The 16,590-nt window shown below is 69.0% G+C and overlaps 3 protein-coding genes across 10 annotated transcripts in view; 1 reads left to right on the top strand and 2 right to left on the bottom strand.

Annotated features, from left to right (window-relative positions):
• Positions 1–3,395, bottom strand: part of AK8 (adenylate kinase 8) — a 61,922-nt gene extending 58,527 nt beyond the window's left edge. For 2 of the 3 annotated variants that reach the window (XM_055126487.1, XM_055126559.1), the window contains exon 1: positions 1,815–3,274. In XM_055126487.1, the coding sequence (XP_054982462.1) occupies positions 1,815–2,595 (781 nt within the window). In that variant the 5' untranslated portion in view covers positions 2,596–3,274. Of the gene's footprint in view, positions 1–1,814 lie in introns of all 3 variants that reach the window. The other variant, XM_055126623.1, reaches the window with a different exon arrangement.
• On the top strand, positions 3,324–8,521 carry SPACA9 (sperm acrosome associated 9). 3 transcript variants are annotated; one of them, XM_055126802.1, is made up of 6 exons: positions 3,355–3,422; positions 3,828–3,893; positions 6,477–6,636; positions 7,653–7,855; positions 8,019–8,166; positions 8,454–8,521. In XM_055126802.1, exons 3-6 carry the CDS (start codon positions 6,493–6,495, stop codon positions 8,463–8,465), a joined length of 507 nt encoding a protein of 168 aa, XP_054982777.1. In that variant the 5' UTR covers positions 3,355–3,422; positions 3,828–3,893; positions 6,477–6,492; the 3' UTR covers positions 8,466–8,521. The 3 variants fall into 3 exon arrangements, with proteins under 3 accessions (XP_054982844.1, XP_054982777.1, XP_054982711.1); XM_055126869.1 differs by having other exon boundaries at positions 3,324–3,422; positions 8,019–8,521; XM_055126736.1 differs by lacking the exon at positions 3,355–3,422 and adding an exon at positions 3,502–3,657 and having other exon boundaries at positions 8,019–8,521.
• A 272-nt stretch (positions 8,522–8,793) lies between these two features.
• Positions 8,794–16,590, bottom strand: part of TSC1 (TSC complex subunit 1) — a 33,315-nt gene continuing 25,518 nt past the window's right edge. For 3 of the 4 annotated variants that reach the window (XM_055126184.1, XM_055126325.1, XM_055126258.1), the window contains 9 exons: positions 15,015–15,585; positions 14,324–14,367; positions 14,022–14,188; positions 13,620–13,802; positions 13,195–13,305; positions 12,962–13,084; positions 11,824–12,011; positions 11,350–11,508; positions 8,794–11,241 (listed from right to left, as the gene is read on the bottom strand). In XM_055126184.1, coding sequence (XP_054982159.1) covers positions 10,809–11,241; positions 11,350–11,508; positions 11,824–12,011; positions 12,962–13,084; positions 13,195–13,305; positions 13,620–13,802; positions 14,022–14,188; positions 14,324–14,367; positions 15,015–15,585 — 1,979 coding nt within the window. In that variant the 3' untranslated portion in view covers positions 8,794–10,808. The remainder of the gene's footprint in view (positions 11,242–11,349; positions 11,509–11,823; positions 12,012–12,961; positions 13,085–13,194; positions 13,306–13,619; positions 13,803–14,021; positions 14,189–14,323; positions 14,368–15,014; positions 15,586–16,590) is intronic. The other variant, XM_055126389.1, reaches the window with a different exon arrangement.

Below are 16,590 nucleotides of genomic sequence, written 5' to 3'. Positions count from 1 at the left end.
CACCGATCCTCTCGGTTCCTGCTCGCCCCAGACTTCATTTTCTGCCAGTGACACGGTCGTTTGTAAAGGCCACGGAGACGCACTCCCCAGAAGGCGCCGGTGTTTAGAGTAAGTGATGGCCACGGCGGTTTATTCTTCTGTCTCTGCTGGGACACGCACACGGCGACTCGTTTGCCAAAGTCGTAAATACCAGAAACGATCGGGCTTCAAACGCCATAAAGCATCTTAAAGGGGCCTTTGTCTGCGGACGCCCTCGGAGAAAGCTGTATTTCATGTAAATCCACCCTCGAAGCTTTTGTTTTCCCTCCATATTTATGATTTCTTATTTAGTAAATTGTATTCCCCATCATGTTACCCAGGGAAGTAACGAGGGGAGACGGGCGCGCGGGCCAGATCGATAAACCCAGGCCAGGAAGGTCTCGGTGTTCAAATCGGGGCATTTCTCTGCAAATGGGAGACTCCCTTCAGCCTCGCGCCCCAGCCCGGAAGGCTCCCGGCTGCCGCTGCCCACTGGGCCCAGCCTTCGCAGGGACACAGAGCAAGGTCCAGGGGGCGGCCGCAGAGACGCCCCCAGGCTGAGGTCCCGAGTCAGGGCCCCGGCAGGAGCCCAGCCTGGACAACAGGGACGCCCCACCCCGAGGCTGACCCGCAGGGCCCAGCGGGGGCTGTGGGAAGAGGCGAGGGTCTTCCTCACCCCCACGCACCCGGGTGCAGGGGCCTCGGCCCCCCACCTGCCCCTGGCCTGGACCGTGGCTGCCGAGGCCACCCTAAAGCCAGGCCCCGCGGGGTGGGGCAGACGCACCCCAGGTGCTGCCCCGCCGGACACTCCTGCCGGGAGCCCGCCCCGGGTGTGCGGGGCGCAGCCCTCTGGAGGCGGGAGCCCAGGCCCGGCCCGGCGGGTGGGGACATGGGCAGGTGAGGGGGCTGCAGTGGGATACTATGGGGGTCTGTGGGAGGGTCTGACACAGCTCATGCGCCCACACCTGCCGTCACCCCCTGCTCGGCCTGGGAGCCTGAGGAGCACTCATCCAGGAGCACTCGGGGGCCGAGTCACAGTCCCGGGCTCGCGGGTGCTGGGAGAATCCCCCTGGGACTGGGCGTGATTCCCCTGGCTGAGGGCAGCGGCCAGTGCTGACGTCCCCTCGCGCCCCACACACGGACGGATGGACGGACAGACGGACGCGGCGTCAGCCCCGGCCCCACGGAGAGGAGCCGTTTGTAACGCAGTCCTGAGGGCTGAAGGGCGAGCAGCTTCTCTGCACTACTTCCTGCCCGGCAGGGCCGGGGGCTCCCCCACAGTGCTCGAGGCTGCCCCCACTCCCCGGTGCCCCCCACTTCAGAGCCCGGCGTGGGGAAGCCAGAGGCCCGGCCACTGCCCGGGACGCCCATGAAGGCTGCGGCCACTCCCAGGGGCACCAGGCGGGTTTCTCTCCTCGGGAGCACCCCCAGGCACCCACCCAGCCCGAGGAGGGAGACCCCCAGACACGGCCGGGGACCCCGTGCGCTGGCGAACAGCGGGGCCCGAGCTCACGCCACAGGCGCACAGAGGCCTGCGCCCGGCACTGGGCGCAGAGCACGGACGCCCCCTGCAGCGAGGCCCTGGGGCTGTGGCGGTGTGGAGGGGACACGGGACATCTGCGGGGTGCAACACGGGCCGTGCAAACACCACGTACGGTGTGAGGGATACAGTGCGTGAGGTGTGGGGTGGGTGTGACACAGGCTCGTGTGTGAGGTGAGACCTGGAGCGCTGACCCCTCCCTGGGCGCTGGGCCCCTCGGGCAGGGAGAGGACAGCGGGGCGGGCACGGGGCTCACCGTCATCGTTGTCCAGCTCCAAGTGATGGATCATGAACTGAATGGGCTCCGGGGGCTGGTGGATCAGCAGCTGCTCCAGCAAGGACTGCGGAGAGAAGCGCCAGGGCCAGCTGCAGAGACACGGAGAGGGAGAGAGAGACAGAGACAGAGACACAGAGACAGAGACAGAGAGAGAGAAAGAGAGACTGACAGAGAGAGAGACAGAGAGAGAGAGACAGAGACAGAGACAAAGACACAGATAGAGAGAGACAGAGACAGAGAGAAAGACAGAGACAGAGAGAGACACAAAGACAGAGAGAGAGAAAGAGAGACAGACAGAGAGACAGAGACAGAGACAAAGACAGAGAGACAGAGAGACAGAGAGAGAGAAAGAGAGACAGACACAGAGAGACAGAGACAGAGAGAGACAGAGACAGACAGAGAGACAGATAGAGAGAGACAGAGAGAGACAGAGATAGAGAGGGAGACAGAGATAGAGACAGAGAGAGAGAGACGGGAGACGGGCCGGGGGACTGGCGCAGGCTCCGAGCCGTGCCCAGGGCCCAGTGCTCTCATCTTCAGGACTCGGGGTACTGAGCCTTGACGGACTGGGGCTCGGCTTCTCGGAGCAGAGCGCGAGGGCGGGGCGTGTTCGTGCCGCCGGGCGGCTGGGGGGGGGGTGTCCCTTCCGCAGAGCAGCAGCGCGGGGGCCGCTCCCGCTTTCCCCAGGACTCGGGATGCGCCTTCCCCGGGTGACCCGCGCTGTGCTCGGGCTCGCCCGGCTGCGTCTGCTCCCTCCCATCACGGGCTGGCGCCTTGGGTCGCCGTGGCCACGGGCCTCCCTGACCACACCCGCAACTGGCCGCGGGTCCCCTAGTCCCAGGTCGAGGTGTCTGCTGGGGACGAGCACGCCGCGCTGTGTCCCCCGAGGGAGGCCGAGCAGCGGACAGGCCAAAGCAGCCCGCAGCCTGCGCTCGGCCCCTGCCCTGGCCCTGCCGCCCGGCACACCCGTCTCTGGCCCTGACGGCCCCCCGTGGCTCAGCCGTGTGACTCCGGAGTCTGGGCAGGGGCGTGAGGCGCGCGGTCACCCCGGGGGGCTCCGGCCCACGCCCAGCTGGGCCACACGGGGCCGCTCCCGCCCCTACTCGCTCGCTGGCCCCGCGGGGCCGACGGCGGCGAGGGCGGCGCTGCACCCCGGGCCCCGCAGCGGCACCGCGCCCCGCACCCCGGGCCCCGCAGCGGGAGCGTTTCCTCCGCGGCTGGCCGCCCCGTCCGCGAGCACTGGGCAGGCCCCCGGGCTGCAGCGTCCGGCGGGGACGGGGCGGGAGCACTGGCCGCGGCACCTGCATCATCTCGAAGACGTGGTTCTCCTCCCCGTACTGGGGCATGTCGGCGGGGACGCGCGGGGACCGGCTCGTCTCCACGCCGCCCGGGACCTTGAAGACCGCGCCGCCCTGCGGGGCCGCCATGGCGCCGCCGTCGCCATGGAGACGCGTCCTGCGTCATCAGAGCGCGCCGCCGCCGCCGCCGCCGAGCCGGCCCGCACCCCGCGCGCCCGGCCGCGGCCCCCCGGGACAGGGGCGCCCCCCGGAGGGGCCCCGCGCGCCCGGCCGCGGGCAGCACCCCAAGGCACGTCGGCCCCCGCGGGCGCGCGCGGCGGGCCCGCCCGGCCCGGCCTCGGTTTCCCCGTCCGGACGGCGCGGGCGCCGGGGTGGGCGCGGGGGGCGGCCCGGGCCCCTCGAGCCGGCTCCAGCCCCGCCCGGGCGAGGCGCGGGTTGCCACGCAAACAATCGCCGCCCCGCCCCCGGGCGCCAGACCCCGCCGGGCACCGAGGCCTCGGGCCGCGCCGCGCAGGACGGGCCAGGTCCCCGCGGGCCCGGGACGGCTGGGGGCGGGCGGGCGGCCGAGGGGGGGCACGCGGGCCGGAGGGGGGGCTCTGCCTTCCCGCTCTGCAGGGGAGGGGCTGCAGGGGCGCGGCGGTGCGGGCGGGCCGGCCTGCGGGCGAGGCATTCCCTCTTCCCCGCCTCTCTGCAGCTCTGGGTCTGGCAGCATCTGGGATCCAAGGCTCTTCAAGGGAAAGCAAACTGCCCTGCTTTACAGGTGGGTAAACTGAGGCCCAGGGAGGCCAGTGTTGTTGGCTGGGTCACTTGTGGAGTCAGAAAGGTGGAGCCCCTGGGCTGGAGCAATAGCACAGCGGGGAAGGCGTTTGCCTTGCACGGGCCGACCCGGGTTCAATTCCCAGCATCCCATATGGCCCCCCGGGCACCGCCAGGAGTAATTCCTGAGTGCAGAGCCAGGAGTAACCCCTGTGCATCGCCAGGTGTGACCCCAAAAGCAAAACAAAAAAAGGTGGAGCCCCTCCCCGGGACCACACACCCAGGTGGGCTTGTCAGACCTGCCCGCAGAGGCCCCCGCCCCACCCCCAAAGATCGCAGTGGCCTGTGCTCATGGCCGCCTGGGCGTCTCGGGGGCGCTCGCCTTTCGCTTTGTTTCCTGCTCTGGGCACTTTCTAACCAGGACTGACGCTTCTCTGGCAGCCTGGAAAGTACAAGTCTGAGAGCCCCGAGCCCCGCCCCGTGGGTCAGTGGCGTGTTGACACTCCAGTGGCAGGGCTGAGCCGCCTTGGCCCTTCCTCCCGCCCCGCAGGTCCCTGCACCCCGGAGCCCTGTATGCCCGCGCAGTTGGCTGCGGTCTCAAGGCTCCGTCGCCCTGAGGCTCTTTGCAGCCCCTCTGCCGGGCAAGCTTGTCACGAGCTGCCCAATCACAGGCTGCGTTGGTTTTGCTCTCGGGAATTCTGCCCGGCGGTGCATCCCGGGGCGTCTGGCGGGAAGTGCACAGGGCGGCCCCCCGCCCCCGTGTCCTCACTGCTGGGGATCAGGCTGGTGGCAATGGGACCGTGACCTGGGTGACGTGGGTCCTCCCCCCAACCCCCACCGCCCTTGTCGAGGGGCCTTAGCGAGTCGGGCAAGGCTGCACTGCGTCCTGGAAACTCGCTTCCTCCCCGTGGCCCCCGTTGGCTCATCTGTCATGGGACCTCCTGGACACCCCTTCCCGGGCGGTGGCGAAGACCCAAGCAAAGGAGGAGCATGCTTCTGGGGGGTTGCACCCCTCCATGCTCAGGGGTCACTCCTGGCTCTGCACTCGGGAATCACTCCTGGCGGGCTCGAGGGACCGACCCAGGTGGGCTGCGTGCGAGGCAAACGCCCTCCTGCTGTGCTGTCGCTCCAGGCCCGAGTGCTTCCCTGGTCCCCCTCTCCCCCTCTCCCCCTCTCCCCCTCTCCCCTGCGCTCAGCGAGGATTTCCCCAGGTTCTTGGCCGGTGCCGGCCTCAGCGTGAGCTTTCCTGCCATGCAGGGCCCCTTGGCCCCACGCGCACCTGCACCCTCAGCACCTCCACGGCCCCTCTACCAGCCCCCCCCCAGCGGCCTCACTGCCCACGAAGCACCCCCCCTCGCTCGCTCCTCCAGTGCCACCGCCCAGTGGGATTTGAACTGAAACTCGTGACCCCAGAGCCTTGCGTTTTCCCTAAGGGGAGGGCGAGCTCCAGCCGCACACACTGCCCCCAAGTGCATGCTCTGGCCTTGTCCTCTGAGCACTGTGTAAGCGGGGAGCGAGCCAGGCACAAATCAGGCCTCGCTGTGCCGGGCCAAGACGCGACTCCCAGGGCCTACAGTGCGGTGTGCAGTGGGAGCGGGGGTGACCCCACCAGGCGTGACCCCCAAGCCCAAGTAAGAATAAACATTATTGCCAGACCCCACTGGGGGCCTCACACCGTGGGGGGGCACGGCTGTGTCTTCCTCCTCTGGCCCCCCAGTGTCTGCTCACTGGCTCGGGGGCCGGTGCCAGCTGCCTCCTGCCTCTGTGCCGAGGCCATTCCCGGGGCCGGCGTCTGACCTCTGGCCCTGGGCTCCCGAGCTCTGACGGCGTGTTTGGCCGTGACGGGGCAGGGCTTCACACGCTGGGTGCCGCCCTCCGCCAGGCGCACACGCCAGGGACGAGACTCCGGCCCGCGCTGGCCGCCTGCTCCCTGGGCCTCCCTGGACTCTGGGGCAGTCGTTGTGGCTTCCCAAGGACAGGACGTTCCACGCGAGTCCCCGGTCCTGGCAAGCCCAACGTGCAAAAGGGCACGGGAAGGCCACGCAGCGCCCCCTGCTCCCCCGCTGACCCGGCCAGCGCCGTCGCCATGGCTGCGGGTCCTGCCCGTGCATGCCAGCCCCGCTGGGCGTGAGGCCCCAGGGCTCGGCCTGCCTGCCACCGCCCGCGTCTGCGGCCCCCCACCCGGTGGTACCCGAGCCCTCCCAGCCCCAGCCTGCCCGGCGCGTCCTTCCCACCCTGCCCAGACCCGACGGCCTGGGGCCCCTGCACCACTGGGCTCCCCTCCCCCTACTCCAGTAAGCCCCTGGCCCTGGGGCCCCTGCAGCGCTGGGCTCCCCTCCCCCCTCCCCTGTAAGCCCCTGGCCCCGGGGCCCTGTGCCTCCAGGTCTGAATGACAGACCCCACCCACGTGTGAACACCTGGGGGCGGAGGGAGGCTGGGTCGGGAGGGTGGTGTGGACCCCGGGCGGGGGGCCACGGCGGCCCTGTCCCAGAGAGGGGAAGATGCAGACGCCTGCGGCTCAGCCTGGAGGCCGGGGGCGACGAGACCCCCCTGCACAGGCCCCCGTGCTCAGACGCTGCCCCCGCAGCCGCGCCCCTGCGAGGATGAACCAGCTGAAGGAGGCCCTGCGCGCCGTGGAGCAGCGGTACCGGCTCTTCCAGCAGCAGCAGTTCACCTTCATCGCGGCCCTGGAGCACTGTCGCGAGCACGCCCACGACAAGATCCGGCCCGTCTCCACCATCGCGCAGGTGACGCAGGCCCTGCACCCCGTGGGGCCCCCAGCACCCCCAGGAGTGGTTCCCGAGCCCAGAGCCACAAACACCGCTGGCCAGGGCCCCGGCTGAATGCAGGCACGCGGGCACACGCGCCAGTGCAGTGGTGCATGGGGTACTCCTGGCTCAGTGCTCAGCACTGCTCTCTAAGTGCTAGGATTGAACCAGCCCTGCCGGGCACACCTGTTCAGGGCGTGTAGCCGGGGCCCTCCGCAGCCACGGGAGGGGCCCTGGCTGGATCTGCTCAGAAGTGCAGGGAGGAGTCCGAGCGGCACCCAGCCTCATGGCTCCCCGGGGAAAACAATCTTGGCCTTGCATGCACTGACCTAGGCTCGATCCCCAGTATCGAATACGCCACTCGCAGAGCCCGGAGTCGTTCCCGAGTGCAGAGCCAGGAGAGACCCCCAAGAAACAGTTCTTAATAGAAATGAATAAAATCCCTCTCATCCCCCAGCTTCTGGGCTCCACCCAGCACTGCTCAGGGCTTGCTCCTGGCTCTGTGCTCGGGGCACCATCGGGGTGGCAGGACCGGGCCCTGGGCAGCGGCTTGCAGGGCCAACTCCTTCCCGCGGTGCCAGCTCCCGCCAGACACCTGAGCTCCCAGCCCCGTTCGGTGCCCCCCCAGCAGCCCCCCGACTGTCACGGTGCCCCGCTGCTGGGCAGGCCCCACACAGGCGGACTCTGCTCCTGGGGCCGCCCCCGCCAGTCCCTCCCTGCCGGAAGGCCCAGGGTCCCAGGCCTCTTGCTTTCGGGGCTGCCAGTGGTGCCCGAGGGAGCTCCCGCCCGGAGTCACCCCTGTCCGTCACACAGCAGGTCGAGTCCTTGCCTTGCTCGCGGCCGACCCGGGCTCAGTCCCGGGCACCTGGAGCCCTGCTGGGCGAGATTCCCAAACGCAGATCCAGGAGTCAGCCCTGGGCACAGCCAGGCGTGGTCCCCAACCAAACGTGAATAGAAACGTGGGGAGCCCAGGCCGCGCTCACGCCCGCCCGCAGGTGCAGACCTACATGGAGCACCACTGCAGCAGCTCCACCTACCGCCGTGTCCTCTGCCTGTTCCTGGACATCTGCGCGGAGCTCGCCAGGCTCTGCCGGCACCTGGAGGGCCTGCACGCGGGCACACCGGTCACCAGCAACATCCTGGACAAGTGCAAGACGCTCGTCAGCCCGAGCCACGACCTCAGCAGCCTCCGCGCCAAGTGAGCCCGGCCCCGGGGAGGGTCCCCTCACCACGGCCCCCACTCCGGGCAGGGCGGCAAGAGCTGGAGGAGAGGACCGCGGGGCATAGCCTCGCTCCGGGCTGCTCCGCGGCCGGGCGCCTGGACAGAGCCGGCCGGGCGCTCACGCGGCCCCGGCCCACAGGTACCCGCACGACGTGGTGAACCACCTGAGCTGCAACGAAGCCAAGAACCACTACGGTGGCGTGGTGAGCCTCATCCCGCTGGCGCTGGACCTGATGAAGGAGTGGGTGGCGCACTCGGAGAAGCTGCCGCGCAGGGCCCTGACGCACGTGAGTGAGTCCCAGCTGTACCAGGATGCCGGCTACCCGCGCCCGCCCGCCCACCCCCAGCCCGGCGCCGGGCTCCCGTGCGGGCTCCGCATCAGAGACGAGCTTAGGGGGAAGAAGCAGAGCACGCGGCCTCCCTGGAGACCACCCGGCAGGGGCCTGTAGCCCCCTCTGGCCGGCCCTGGCCCCGGTCTGGGGGGCAAGGCAGGCCCACCCACCTTCCAGGACGGCACCTTGGCCGGCGTTGGCGAGCCCGCGCCCCCGGCTAACTGTCGCTCTTTCCTCCGCAGGGGGCGGCTTAGCTTCTGTACCCTTTGCTTCCCGGGGCGGCAGGCAAGAATAAAGCGTTCCCCCGCCCGCCTGGCCTGCTTTCTGGGACTGGCCCTGCAGGGGACGGCAGCCGCTGTGGACAGGGACAGGGGACCCCAGCCCCCGTGTCCACTTTCGACTCTGGCGAGGGCCTGCCAGGACAGGCACAGAAACCCCCCGTGGCCAGGGGAGGGGGGGCTGGTGCTCTCCAAGTGCACCACGGAGGCTGCAGGGCGTCCCCTTCCTGGGCCCAGCGCGGGGCCTGACCGCGGCCACAGGCCAGTGCCCGGCGGGAGGAAGCCGGCCGGCCCACACGCGCGGTAGTGCAAAACGATAAATGTTTATTTGTTCACAGTTAAACACAAGCGACTGCCTTGACATTCGAGAACGTTCCGAGAAGGACGGCGCCCTCCCCCGTACCGTGACTCCTGCCCTTTGTGTTCACGAGCAGGGCGGGAGCCGGCGGCCGCCGGGCGAGGACGGTCCGGAGGGAACCCGCGTCCCTCCCGAGGCCCAAATGCCGTGGCCGCCCGGGTGCTGCACGATCGAGCCACGGAACTAGTCGAGTCTCGGGGACAGGCCTGCGGGAGTCGGGGGACACTGCGCCCAGGGCCCCCTCTCGGGGCGCACCCCTGCCCTCGGGCGCCACCTGCTGGCGGGGGGGGGGACTGCGGCCCAGAAGGCGGATGCGGACACACACACATAAGCGTCTCCGTGGCCGAGCGCGTCCCTGGGGAAGCCGTCATGCCCTCGTCCACTCGCCCTCGTGTCCTGCTCTCAAAGCCCGTCAAAGCCCAGTGAGCCGGCAGCCTCCCCCTCGCCCCTCAGCGCGCCCAGGGCCCTTCCCTGGAGTGTAACCGTCTCGGGGCGGGCCCTGCCCCCGGAACCCAGCACGGCCCGGGTCACCCCAGCCACGCCGTGAGCAGCTCGGCAGAGAAGAGAGTGCGCGAGCTCTCCTGGGGCACGTCCCCACCCCCTGGGCTGTCTGCCACCGAGGGAACCGTCTGAAGCCCCACCGTCCCCTCCACGCCCCCAGGGAGACTCTCCCCGCGCTCATGGCCGACCTGAGAGAGCTTCTCAGACCCCATGGGAGTTCTGCTGGTGCACGCGGGGCCGAGGCCCGACCCGGAAGCCCTTCCTCGAGGGCCCCTGGACTCGGACACTCGCCACCTTCCCACGGGCTCTGCTGCGGGGGGCAGCAGTGGGCAGCCCGAGGCCGCTCTCAGTGGACTGGCCGAGGCACCCCCTCTGAGACCCCGGCGGGCACCAGCTGCACTTCATGGGAGGCGCTGCCCTCGGGCCTTCCTGGCCACCCCACGTGCCCACCGGGCAGGCACCCCAACCCCTGCCACGTGCATCACCTCCCAAACCAAGCTAGGGGCGCAGCTCCTGGGCCCACGGAAGCCACCGCCAGCCAGCACTGCTGACCGGGAGCCCTCCTGCCCGCGGCATGGGGTCCAAAGTGCGTTTCCCTGTGGCCGTGAAGGCCACGGGCTCTCACCTGTCCGGGGACACGGGGACGTGGGGGCCAGGGCTCAGCCGTGACCTGCGACCTCTGCCCCCCCGGGAATCCATCGGTGCTTGACTGAGACTCGAGTCGGACCCGAGCAGATTGGCTTTCACGCTTTCCTTTGGACAACGCTGACCAAGCGCGTGGCGGGATTCTGCCCTGGCACTCGGCCCACTCGGGTGCCAGTTGCCCGTGGGCCAGAGCGCTGCCCGCCGCGTTCTACCCAGCAGCCTGAGCCCGCGCTCGAGCCTTCGTACCGTTAGTCTGTCTCCCCTCCTGACTCCCCGAGACACGGGCGCCTCCAGCCCCTCCGGCCCTGCCCGGCCGAGCACGGGGTCCGGCTGCCGCCTTCCGGCTCCTGGCGCGCGAGAAAGCAGAGGTAGTGGGTGACGGGGCAGGGGGCTCCGGAGGGCTGCGGGCACCCGTGCCGGCCCAGGCTTTCCCAGACACACACGACTTCACACAGAACTTTCCAGGAGCTTGTCAGACCCCAAGGAGGCCGCGGGGGCGCACAGGCCGGGGCGGGGAGCTTCCGCGGGGCCTGCGGCTGGCGGGCTTCAGGGGGGAGGCGCGGGCGGCTCCAGGGTCCCACCTGGCCTCGCACCACGCAGGCGGGGCCCGGGGAGAAAATAAAGCTACAGAGGAAGGCAAACTGGCCCGACGGGCAGGGCCAGGGCGCGGGGCCCGGGGGAGCGGACGGCGGGAGGCGTTTCGCCCCCGGCCCCGGTGCCCCGCTCGTCCGGCCAGCTGCCGCTTCCCCTCCGTCTCCCGGGCCGGGCGGGCGCCTGCTCTGGCACCGAGCGGGTCAGCGCCGACCGGCCTGTCCTTAGCTGTGTTCGTGGTGAGTCTCGTTATAGTCCATGATGCGGAGCTGTCCGACGCTGTCCGGGTTTGGGGGAGACGGGCGCGGGCTCTCCGGGTCCCCCCCCGCGTCTCTGCCCGGGTCCGAGCCCGAGGCCTCCGAGGGGCCCACGCCGGCCACACCGTCCTCGTCGCACTGGCTCTCGCTCTTGTTGCGGAACAGCTCCCGCGCCTTCATGCCCAGGAAGCTCCGTGAGCTGGGCAGCGAGCCCACGGCCGGCTCCCCTGCGGCCGGCTCCCAGCGGCCGCCCAGCGGGCCTGCCCTCAGCCCGGGGCCCTTCTCGGGGGTCGGGAGCTCGCCGCCAGGCCGGGGGGGCCGGGACTCCCCGTTGCGGTCGGACACCTCCTCCCCGCGCCCCGCGGCGGGGCCCGAGCAGCCGTCGCTACCGCGGTCGCGCCTGGAAGAGACGGGCGAGGGGGGATGGGACGGCGGGGATGGCGCTGGGACTCCCGTCCCGCCACGCCCAGCCCCGCCAAGCGGCCCTGCTCGGGGACAGTCCACCCACCTTTCTTCCGCCATCGCCGCGTCCGCGGTGGCCTCCTCGCGCTTCCTGAGGAGCCCGCCCTTCTCCAGCCTGCCGTACAGGTCCAAGATCTCCAGCTCGAAGGCCTGCGTGATCCGCTTCTGAGCCACGTACCTGCCCTCCGCGGCCTGCAGCTGCTGCCTGCAGACGGACACGGCGAGGGAGAGGCGGCCCCTCCCCCGGGCCCGGTGGGCACAGCCCACGCCCAGCACAAACCCGGGCCAGCACACGCCCACTGCCAGCACACAACTGTACCCAGCACACACCTGGGCCAGCACACACCTGTACCCAGCACACGCCTGTAGGCAGCACACGCCTGGGCCAGCACACACCTGTACGCAGCACATGCCCGGGCCAGCACACGCCTGTACCCAGCACACGCCTGTACGCAGCACACGCCCGGGCCAGCACACGCCCACTGCCAGCACACAACTGTACCCGGCACAGCGACGCTACCTGGCCTGGGCCTTGACGTCCTCCAGGTACTTCTTCTGCTCCACGAGCAGGTGGTCCTTCTTGGCCAGGTGGGCTTCCAGCTCCTGGACCCGCTTCTGGGAGGTGTCCAGCCTCTGGCTCTGCTGCAGAAGGTGGCTCCGGTGCTTCTCCAGCTCCTTCCGGTACGCGGCCTTCATCATCTCCACCTCCTGACAAGCAGAGCAGCCCTGGGCTCACGTGCCCGCCCCAGGCCGCAGGGAGTGGGGGGGAGGACCAGGAGCTGAGCAGAGCCCGAGGGGAACGTGTGTCACAGACGACCTGCCCGGCCCGTCACTGCCTGTTTGTCACGGAACACGACACGGAGGGCCACGACGGTGTGTGGGCCGCTTGCCTGGCACACGCCGGCCGAGACTCAGCCCCCAGCACCACATACGGCCCTGAGTGCCCAGGAGAGAGCCCGGGGCCCGGCGGGGCAGAGGTGCGGCAGCAGGGCTGGCACTGACTCGCCAGCGGCCTGCGCCCAGAGACAGGAGCACTCTCCGAGGGCCCACCTGGCAGGGGCCAGGCCACCCCCGGGAAGATGGCGTCTCCCGGGGCAGCAGGGAGCAGCCGCCCGCCCACAGGACAGATGGCAGGGGACAGCACACAGGGCGTCCACTCGGGCTGCGACTGCTGCTCCAGGCCCAGGGAGGCCCACACCCGCCTCTCGGGGCACTGCTGTCCCCATCCCCGCTCGGCCCTCTCCTTCCAGCACCTTCTACGGGAGTGCCCACCTGTCTGTCGGGAGAGGCCTCTGGTGGCTAGCCCCGGGCGGCTGCCCGGAAGCCTGTCCCTGCCCCAGTACCGACACTCCCGGGCCGTTGAGAGAGACAGAAAACCCGCACGGCCACCCGAGCCACCCTGCTGCCGTCGGCCCAGCGTTAGCAGGGGAACGACACGGAGGCCCTGGAGTCGGGCAACAGACTTGGCCCGTCTCCCCTCAGGCCTTTGGAAGGGGCCGGACAGTGGGGGGACGGCTGCCCTGCATGGAGCCCCCAGCACGGGGGGCGGTGGCCAGAGCCCCCCAACATCACAGGCCCTGCAGCACCCTCCGGACCCCACGGAAAGGGCGTCGGGGCTCCTGAGCACTGCTCAGACCCTGGGGCGGGGCCAGGCCCACCTGCGTGGTGTCCGCGTGCTTGTTCTGCAGCTGCTCCAGGTACAGCTCGTTGACCTCGCCCAGCACCAGCAGCTGCCTGTTCAGGAACTCCATCTGCTGCTGCACCGACTCGCTGTTGGAGAGCTGCGGGGGGAGCGTGAGCGCGGCCGTCCCAGGGAGGACGCCCTCGCCAGGGCGCCCCGAGCCCGCGGGGACGGCTGGACCCCCTGCACCCCGGGAGAGGCCGCGCCTACCTTCCGCGCCAGCTGGCTGAGCTGCAGCTCCGCCTGGCACACCCTGCTGTTGGCCTTCTTCAGCTCCAGCCGCAGCTCCGCGACCATGTTCCTGCAGTCCTGCAGCTTCGTCTGCGGCGGGGCAACGGGTCAGAGCAGCCCCGGCCGGCGGCGAGCCCCTCCCTCCCTGCGCCAGCAGCGCCCTCTGCTGACCACCGTGCCAACAACACGCTGCGGTCGGGGAGTTCGGGCCGCCCCTCCCCTGCGGCCACTGCGGGGGCTGCTCTGGGAAAGGCCGGTGAGGCCCCACAGGGAGCGGGACGTGCCGGCAGCCCCCGAGACTCCAGATCCTGGCAGGTGAGAAACTGGTGGGAGAAGGAACCTGGACCCTGGGGACTGTCCCTCCCACACAGGTCCCGAAGCCGCAGGAAGCCGCGGCCGTGTACCTGCAGCTCCTGGCTCTGGCTGTAGAACTCCTCGCGGTCCTGCTGCAGCTGCCGGACCTGGCCGTGCAGGTGGCTGACCACCGTGTCGCGCTGCTCCTGCAGCTGCCCGTAGCGGGCCTGCTCCCTCTGCAGGCAGGACTTCAGCAGCTGGATGTCCTTCTCCTGCAGCTTCAGCTGGTCTTTCTGGCGGAGACCAACAATGGCCTGTTGGCTGCCGGCAACACACCGCCAGGCCAGGGGCCCCGCCGCCAGCCGCTGCGCCCAGAGCCCGGTCGGGAGCTCCCCGCTGCTGCACTCGGCCTCGGCACAGGCGCCCCGGCCCCCACTCAGCCGAGGGGCCTGCGCGTGTGCTGCGGCGTCACCGTCCTCCCGGCCCCACCCCCACCGGCCCGAGGGGCTCACCATGGCGGCGTTGTGCTCCTCCAGGGCGGCGGCGCGGATGGCCCTGCGCAGGAGCCGGCGGTTGCGCTGCGCGTGCTGCTGGCACTGGAAGCGCTCGTACACCATCTGGGTCCGCAGCAGGAGCAGCTGCGCCCGCAGCGTGCGCACCTCGTCGGCCGGCGGGGAGCCTGGGGGCCAGGGCGGGCTGCGTGGCGCAGAGGCCCCGGCAGGAGGGCAGGGCGGGCGCTCCCGGGGCCCCTCCCTGCCCACCCCCGCCCGGGTGGGAAAGGCAGCAAGCAAGGGCCTGGGGGCAGCGACGTTACCTCCGAAATGGGTCCAGTCCACAGACCTGCTGGGCAGAGACGACCTAGGGAGGGGCAGCCGGGCTCACACCAGCACCCGCCCCAGCTGCTCTCGCTGGCTCGCCTGCCCCGAGGGGCCGCTCTCAAGCCCCCCCCAGCCATCTCTGGCCTCAGGCAGCACCCGCTGGGCCCCGCCCGAGTGGTCACACCTCCCCGTTTCTTTCCTCCTGAGGGGGCGGGGCGGGGCCGTGCCAGTGGTCCCTGGCTCGCTGGGCAGGGCAGTGCTCGGCAGACGCGAGGGTCGCAGAGCCAAGCACAGCCCCGCAGGGCGCGAGCCGGCAGCATTCGGGACTGACTCGGCGGCGGGGGCCAACTGGGGCGCGAGCCGCCTCCCGGCCTGGGGGGGCAGGAGATGGGCGGGATTCCCTCCACCAGACCCAGGGGCCCGAGCGGTGCCACATGAAGGGCACCGGACCCACAGCCCCGCGGGGAGTGACCCCGACACAGAGCCAGGCACGGAGCCTGAGCAACAGCGAAGACGACATCCTAAGGGTTCCACTGCTCGCGTGACCCCCGCAGCCCGGCCCTCTGCCTCCCCCTGAGGCGGGCAGGGGCTCTGCCCTGCACCGCAGTGCTCACGGCTTCGTCTCGGGGACGTGAACGGAGCCTCTAGTCGGCGGCCTGGGTTGGGGGGTCGGACCCGGGGCCTCACCTGCTCAGCTCTGCGCTGTGCACGTCCGCCCCCTGCTGGATCAGCCTGTCCAGCACTTCCGCCGGGGAGCAGGACGGGCCCAGGTCCTCCTCGGCGCCCCCGGCCTGCTTCCGGGACAGCTCGGCGGTCTTCTTGCTGATGAAGTGATGGGCGGTCTTTGGCAGTGCCACCTCGAAGAGCTGGTCGTACGGGGGAGGCTGGCCCCTGGCGGAGCCGTGGGCCCTGGGCGGCGGGGCCTTGTGGGGGCTGGGAGAGAGGGTGCTGGTGTCCGAGGCTGCGTGGGGCTCCCGGCCTCCCGCGGGGCTGTGGGCGGCACGCGCACAGGGCGGCTCGATGGGAGTGAAGGTTTGCTTTGGTGTGTCGGGCCCCGGCCTGTCCAGGGCCGAGTGGGGCGGCTCAGGGTTCCCGCCGGGGCCCGCGGCACACGAGGCAGCCGGCTGCAGCTTCCTGGGACAGCTGGGGAGACAGCCAGGAACACTGTCGCGGTAGAAGGGAGAGTCGAAGCCACCTCGGGGGACCAGGGGCTCGGCGTCGGCCGGGGTGATCTCAGAAAGCTCTTGAGATATTGCCGCTGAGGAGGGAGGGAGACGAGACCGAGTCAGGCCAAGCAGGGGTGCCCACTGCACGTCCCCGAGACAGAGCATGCCTTTCGACACGGCTGGACCCCGGGTAACAACCCCCTGTCCCCTCCATACACATGCTCACATACACACAAGCTCATACACACACTCAGATACACACGTGCTCACATATACACACTCTGATACACGCGCTCATATACACATATACACACATGCTCATACACACACGCTCATATATACACATGCTCGTATACACACTCATATACACATGCTCATATATACATATGCTCATATACACACTCATACACAAGCTCATACACATATATACACATGCTCATATACACACACTCATACACACACGCTTACACACATGCTCGTATACACACACGGTCATATACACACGCTCACATACACATATACACATGCTCAAATACACACATATACACACTCATATACACATGCTCATACACTCTCCTATACACATGCTCATATACACAAACTCATACACACATGCTCATACGCACATTCAAATACATGTTCATATACACATACACTCATGCACACTCATATACGCATACGCTCATATACACATGCTTATATACACATGGATCTTATAGCCTAGTTCTCCCTCTCGGAGAACCTGGCAAGCTACCGAGAATTTCCTGCCCACACGGGAGAGCCTAGCAAGCTCCCCGTGGCATATTCATATGCCAAAACCAGTAATGGGTCTCATTCCCCTGACCCTCAAAGAGCCTCCAATGCAGCATCGTTGGGAAGGACGAGAGGCTTCCAAAATCTCAGGGCTAGAACAAATGAAGACGTTATGAGACCGCTCAAGAAAATTCACGATCAACAGGATGATGATGATGATAATGATGATGATGATGATATACACACGCTCATATATACACATGCTCATATACACACACATACACACGCTCAAATATATACACTCATACACACGCTCACATACACACTCTCACACACACACTTTT

The sequence above is a fragment of the Sorex araneus genome, chromosome 1 (genome assembly GCF_027595985.1).
Source record: "Sorex araneus isolate mSorAra2 chromosome 1, mSorAra2.pri, whole genome shotgun sequence".
Lineage (NCBI taxonomy): Eukaryota > Metazoa > Chordata > Mammalia > Eulipotyphla > Soricidae > Sorex > Sorex araneus.
Note: the sequence above shows the minus strand (reverse complement) of the source record. Positions and strands in the feature narration are given on the sequence as shown.

Coding starts and splice junctions, on each gene's coding strand:
- SPACA9 (XM_055126869.1), top strand. CDS start 6,493: ATGAACCAGCTGAAGGAGGCCCTGCGCGCCGTGGAGCAGCGGTACCGG. Junction 6,637..7,652: donor CCGTCTCCACCATCGCGCAG/GTGACGCAGGCC, acceptor GCCCGCCCGCAG/GTGCAGACCTACATGGAGCA. Junction 7,856..8,018: donor CTCAGCAGCCTCCGCGCCAA/GTGAGCCCGGCC, acceptor CCCGGCCCACAG/GTACCCGCACGACGTGGTGA.